At 43.6% G+C, this 6783-nt stretch overlaps 1 protein-coding gene across 1 annotated transcript; it reads right to left on the reverse strand.

The window, feature by feature from the left end:
• Positions 1–909: 909 nt before the first annotated feature.
• Positions 910–6583, reverse strand: SRSF6 (serine and arginine rich splicing factor 6). The gene is made up of 6 exons (XM_055437561.2): positions 6323–6583; positions 5947–6095; positions 4529–4653; positions 4176–4384; positions 3819–3902; positions 910–3715 (listed from the first exon to the last, which is right to left on the reverse strand). The coding sequence occupies exons 1-6, from the start codon at positions 6427–6429 to the stop codon at positions 3352–3354; spliced, it is 1038 nt and encodes a 345-aa protein (XP_055293536.1). The 5' UTR covers positions 6430–6583; the 3' UTR covers positions 910–3351.
• Positions 6584–6783: the final 200 nt, after the last annotated feature.

Raw genomic sequence — 6783 nt, forward strand, 5'->3', positions numbered from 1 at the left:
CCTCTGTTCTAGGGATTCTCCTGGCAGAAATACTGGAGTGGATAGCCATGCCCTACTCCATGGGATCTTCTTGACCCAGGGATCAAACCCTTGTCTCTCATGTCTCCTGCACTGACAGGCAGGCTCTTTACCACCTGGGAGGCTACCTTATGGACGCTAAAAGAGAGATACTTTACAAAACATTCCATTTTCACAAGACTAAAACTGCATATAACCACAAAATCTGAAGTCAGAAAACATTTTCTGAAAGCATGATAGATGAAAGTGAAATTAGGTTGAGGACTTGGGAAAAGATTGTTTCCTAGTTTATCTGGGTAATTATTACAGAAAATTTGCAAACTGCTACAAGATCAAAGGAGGTAAATTTTGTGTGAAATCTAAGACTTAGTTGAATACAAAACACTTAGCATGTTTAGTCTTTCATAACAGCAGTTATTTATTATGGTGCTAATCTAAGTACTTCTCATGTGTTACACTTTCATCTTCACAACCGTGAGGGGTTATCCCTACCACTGTGGATGATACTGAAGCATGAAGGTTAACTGCTTGCCCCAGATATGATGATGATCAGTCTCTTAGTTGTGTCCAACTCTTTGCAATCTCATGGACTAAGTAATCCATGGACTTCTCCACTCCAATACTGGAGTGGGTAGCCTTTCCCTTCTTCAGGGGATCTTCCAAACCCAGGTCTCCTGCATTGCAGGCTGCTTCTCTTTACCAGCTGAGCCACCAGGGAAGCCCATGATAAACCATCTATTAATACTATGTTGGTCCTAACCTCACGTTTCTGAGAAGTCCTTTTCTCATATTCAAGTCAGGAAAGAAACAAACTTGATAACGGCAACTCCAATTCAAAAAAACCAAATATCTGATACTAAGTGGGAATACACAATAAACTCAAATCAAGCCTTTCCCTCAGTGAACATTTTATTGAGGCAATAAAGCACAAAATAGGTTAACAAAGTGGGAGAAAGAAGATACCAAAAGAAAAGATGGTAACAACACAGGAGTGGAACGTTAAGTCACAGGGCAGGAAAGACTCGAACTGGCCATAAAGGCACTATGGCATGTTAACACACTATCAGGTAACAGAAAGGGGGACCCAGGTTATCATACTTCTATTCTGCTCTCCACCAGTTTAACACACCCATCGAGCCACAGGGAAAGATGTGGCAAGTTGCAGAGACTCAGATTCTACTTAAGTTAGCAAGGGACTAAACATTTTATTGGTCAACTCTAAGTGGGCCAGTGTTTATATATAAACAGTGGTTTAGCATGTCCAATGATGGGGGTCCTCAAGTGTGGAATAGGAACTAGAGTTTTAATAAACTGGTCTGTTATTAAATTTTTATGGGTGTAGGCATTTACCTATACAATTACCCACCTGCGGGGGTGGCAGCTAACGAGGGTAGACAAACCTGCCTATTACCATGTGATGTCATAACATAAGAAAGCCCAGCTGAAGGATGCTGCATACTTTTAATAAGTCAAATTGTATACTGTAGTACTTCCCCCCCCTTCACTTTAAAAGGCTGTGGTTTTAAAAGCTTTTGTTCTTTCCCTGAAAACAAGAGAACTTTGGTCAAAGCCAATTCTTAAAAGTAACTTGTCCTTAAACACATTTTGAAAGGCAGTGCAGACTTGCCTCTTTATGCAACAGTCACTTTTGTTCTTTCAAACAGGCAAAACAAGGAAGTATAATTACAGATACCAGTTTTTTCTCTCAAAATCCAAGGTCTATATGGGAAAACAAAAACAAACCGTATTTCTTATGAATACCTTAGAAAACAATCAAAAGCATTGAAGAAAATAAGGTCGTCAAAGAAGCATCAACCTTTTGGGGCACAATGTTCCTAAGATTAGACTCTTTAAGATTTCATAACAGGAAGCCCAGAAATTTCTCAAAATGATGGTATCCATCACATCCTACCCTAACACCACCCAGCTTTTGACATCTTATACACTGACAGCTCCCAGAAAGATGTTAAAGCTGAGCCGAACAACCTACAGCCCGATTTCAGACTAAGATTAATGAATGGTTTTTAAAATGAAATTACCTTAATGTACCTAAACAGAGATATAAGGTAATTCATTTCTCAAACTGCAATTTCAACTAACTAGGCTTACGGACATAAGAACTAATTGTAACCCAGTAACTCCAACTAATTTGCCGATTATAATTTGGTTTTCACAGTATTTATTACACTTTATGATGAAGTACTAGGGTTTAACCCATTTAAGTTTTTTCCAAGCCAACCACATAGTTTGTAAGGATCATCTACCCAATTATCACAGAACCCCACTAACTACAAAAGGATGACTGTTAGGTAAAATTTTGTTTTAAGTGGTAACTGATTTACCAAATGATCTGTTAAGTGCCTGTTAATATTAAGGATTTCCCAGTAGAAAACACAGTATTTGCTCCTCCATCTTGAATAACATACTAAATTTCTGATCAAAGGTTACTTCTATTTTTACATAACAAACAGTAAAGATCACGGAAACTTACTCTTACAAAACACTAATTACAACGATTACTTTCAGAAAGGGGGATTATCAGGCTAGATGAGATTCCAAGTATTAGAACTACTTTTTTGAGTTCAACCAATTTAAGTTTAAAGAACATTTTTAAAAGCTATTCACTTAGGCAAAACTGTTTAACAGGTCCACTACAAAATCTTTTATTTTTAACTTAAACCTGTTTAAGGGGCCAAAATGACTTTGGCAAATTTGATTAACAGCACAAAATAACGTATCCAAACTTACTGCATCTGAGACTTGCCTTGTTTTACACTTAAGTAGAATTTACATCGTTTCCACAGATAGATTTTCAGTATCTCAAGGAATTTAAGAGTGACCTATTCAAGTAAGGCAATCATCTTGGTAGCAAACTTTTATTGAAATCTTACATAACTCAAGCTTTATAAAAAGCCAACATAATTGAAAATTGGGTTTTCCTTCTAAAGCCTTAAGTAGTCAAAGCCTGAAACAGTTAATTTAAAATTAAGCAAACAAATATAACAATAACAAAACCCCTCCAGCAGATCCTGCTGAAATACTTAAAAAAAAAAAAAAATCTAAATGAGCTTAATCTTTACAAAAGTTATTTTAGCTCAAAAGCTATAAAATCAAAGTTATCTTAATTCTACAAAGGGAGAGGATCTTTGACTTCATGCCATTTCTTTAGAACCTCATCTTTTTCATCAAATTTGGCTACAAATCCAATTTCTGTGTGCCCGTTTTGGGAGGTTTCTTCTTGCAGAAGAGGCCAAGTAGAAACATGAAAGAGTAACTGACTAAGCAAGTAGGAAAGTGTTCCATAATAGTGTGCAAAGAATGGAGAGTTCTGGGTTAATCTCTGGAACTTGATCTGGATCGTGACCTTGACTTTGAACGAGATCTAGAATGGGATCTTGAAGCCCTTTTTGGTGGAGGGGATACAGAACGGGCCTTTGAGGGTGGAGCAGGTAGGGGTGAATTGGAATGGGATTGGCTCCTTGATCTAGATTTGGACTTTATATCACCTTTTCCATTTTCTTTGGGGGAACGAGACCGAGAACGAGACCTGCTTCGAGATTTCTCATACTCATCCTTCGATCTGCTCCGAGAGCGCGAACGGGAGCCCCGATCAGACTTGGGTTTAGATTTGCTTTTTGATCTAGATTTCCTGCCTTTGGAACGAGACCGTGACCGACCTTTGCTCCGAGACCTGGATCTAGACAAGAAAAGCCAGATTTTTTTTCAGTACCTTGCCAGAACACACAAGCACTCTATAGACAAAGTAAATTATTCAGAAAAACACTCAAGAACACACTTACCGGGAGCGACTTTTTGAGATACTTCGAGATCTACTGCGGCTGCTTCTACGACTTCTACTTCGTGACCTTCTTCTAGATCGTGACCTGTAACAAGAAATGTGATACTAAATTTTCATCTCAAGACATCTCAACGTAAATTAACAATTTAAACAGACAAGCCAACGATAAAACTCCTTAACTGCTCACTACAAATTAAATCTAGTATCAAAATATTTTAAAAAGAACCCAACAATGCCAATAACAAAAGAAACTAAAAGCTGACCTAATTTCAATTCAGCAGTAATTGAAATACCGTTGTTTGAATTTTCTTTTGTTTGTGGCACATATACTCTGCCCCCATACCCTTCAATAAATTACCTAGATCTGCTTCCAGAATAAGACCGCCTATGGCTTGTTCGTGGCTTATCTTCAATGAGTCTAATATTTCTCCCATTGATTTCTGTACCATCCAGTTTATCCAAAGCACGCTTCATGTCAGAGTAGGAGCGAAACTCAATGACACCTTCATTTGTGCGTTCTTTGTGAGCATCTGCATATGTTACTTCACCTGCTTGTCTCATGAAATCCTAAAAGAGCAATATGACTGGTCATTCCCAGAAATCAAAAGAAAAAAGATTTGCTGTATTTGATTCTCAGATATAAAAGAATACAAAAACTTATCTTTTAAACGTTAAGTCAAGTCTTTTTTAATCCCAAATTATAGCACTTACCTTTAAATCTTGCCAACTGCAACGACTAGAAAGATTTTCTACAATAAGTCTGAATTCTGTGCGTACAGGTGGTCCATATTTGTCTCTGCCAGAGGTTCTCCGACTGCTGTATCCACCTCCACCACCTTTATCATGTGAAGAGAACAATTAGATGCTTTGCAATGATAGGCATACATAATGTTTTTGAAAGTTAGTACAAACATAACAACTTTTATTTACTGGAGTAGGACTTTGCTATTATACTGCTAAACCTTCGATACAGTTATGATTTGCCATAAATTAAATTAAGGGCAAGTCAAAACAGACTAAAACCAACTAAACTTTTCCTACATTCTGTTAGAGAGTGACTGCTCCTTTATTCAATTTACCTCGCTAAGTTTTATTTTACAGAACATTGTAAAATATAAAACTTAACTGATTACATGCATTTCTACATTTTACAAAAATGTTTACTAGTTACACTAAGTACTTACATCACAGTGTGAGGTTTTTGGTGGTGGTTTGGCCACAAAACACGCAAGGTAACAGTCACCTAGTTCAGATTAACCAGTTTTGTCTAACCCTTGGAATCCTCACCATCACCCTGCGTCTAATGGCAAAAGGCTGCTGTCGTCATGGCTTCCGGTAAGGTCAGCCAAAGGGTCATAGGGCAAGGGTCACACAATGTATGGAAAAGCCAAGGCCAATCAGGAAAGGCAGTCATCTTAGCCTCAGTGGACACAGCCTCAGCCCCATTGGTCACTTTCAAATTGAAACATCAAGGACTTGTTAAAAAGTTTGAATTCAACATGCAACAATTTCAACATCAAACATTTAACATAACCACCCCCCCCCACTCCTCCCAATAACATGCCCCAACTAGTGCATACACAGCATAAAGCTCATTTAGATCTCCTTTGTGGTGTAAAACCACATTACCTAGAAATATATTTTCTTTGGCCCCCGTCAATTTTCGTAAAGCTAAAACCTACGCTTAAAACCCCACCTCATTCCCCGCCCCGCCCCCACCTCCACCCCAACCAGTCCCAAAATTCTACGCTAAGTCATTCACATTTCTAGCTAATGCACTGACAGGCAAGTTGAGGGGATACAACAAATACAGCCACCCCTCACTTCCTCCGTAGGTAGAGCCCACGACAGTGCTGACAGGGGCCCAACAAGTCACTCCCTCCCGACTTGGCAATCCCCGCACCCAAACCCTGCCTAGGCAAAACCCACCACCCAGTCCCCGCGCTCCGGCGTCCCGTGTCTTCCCCGGGCAGGTGTGAAGGCAGCGAGCCCCGGGAGCACCCGAGTCAAACGGCCGCGGCCACCTCGCCTGCCCGGCTGGGAGGCTCCACCCCGCCCCCCCTAAGCCTGCGCCCACCCCCCAACCCCCGGGGTGCAAAGGACGCGGAGCGCGCGGGGGTGGAACTCACTGCGGCTTCCGTAGCTGTAGCCGTCGCGATCCCGGCGCGGGCCGCGGGCGTGCTCCACGATCACGCGCTCGCCGCACAGCTCCTTGCCGTTCAGCTCGTAAACGGCGTCGTCGGCGTCGCGGGAGTCCTCGAACTCCACGAAGCCGTACCTAGGGGGCGGCGCGAGGGCCGGAGACCGACGGGCGTCGTTAGGCCGAGGGCGCGCACGCGCGCGCGCCCCCGGGGCCCCGCGCGCTCCCGCGGCTCCGCGCCGCCGCCATCTTGGCGGCCCTGCCACGCGGCGCCGCGGCCTTGACCGTCTTCTCCCTCAGACGGGCCCTGCCGCCGCAGGCCCGGGGCGCTGCTGGCGGACGCGGGCTCCCGGGGCCCGACTCACCCATTTTTAAGGTCTATTTCGAGAAGGCGGCCATAGCCACTGAAAAAGCGCTGGATGTCCTTCTCCCGGACGTTGTAGCTCAGGCGTCCTATGTAGACGCGCGGCATGTCCGCAGCGGGCAAGAGGCCCGAGGGCTGGCGGTCGAACGGCGGACCGCACGGCAGTAGCCGCGGTGCGGGTGCGGTGACGGCGAGAGCCCGGACACGCACCTCACACCACAGCGGCGGCCGAGTCCAGCCACACAATGGTGCGCGCGCGCCTGGGCTACGCTATAAGGGCGGGCGGTAGGGGGCGGTGCCCCGCGTGTGACGTCAGCGCGCTGCACGTACTCTCCCGCTCTGGATCGCGCAGCGCGGCGCTCGAGGGGTGACTTGCTGTTCCTCAGCCCGCCAAGTTTCGGGGAAGTGAGGCTTTACCCGCTCACCGAATTTTTTCCCACACATCTTTGTCAACGTCATATT

Source organism: Moschus berezovskii, chromosome 15, assembly GCF_049115385.1.
Source record: "Moschus berezovskii isolate FMDL1 chromosome 15, NW_MosBer_1.0, whole genome shotgun sequence".
In the NCBI taxonomy this organism is placed as follows: Eukaryota; Metazoa; Chordata; class Mammalia; order Artiodactyla; family Moschidae; genus Moschus; species Moschus berezovskii.

Bases quoted from the DNA above. Each gene is read 5' to 3' on its own strand.
- SRSF6 (XM_055437561.2), bottom strand. From the start codon at position 6,429: ATGCCGCGCGTCTACATAGGACGCCTGAGCTACAACGTCCGGGAGAAG. The intron at 4,385-4,528 runs GTAAGTGCTATA...TTGCTCTTTTAG, and splicing joins GCAGTTGGCAAGATTTAAAG to GATTTCATGAGACAAGCAGG. The intron at 3,716-3,818 runs GTAAGTGTGTTC...TTTCTTGTCTAG, and splicing joins ATCTCAAAAAGTCGCTCCCG to ATCCAGGTCTCGGAGCAAAG.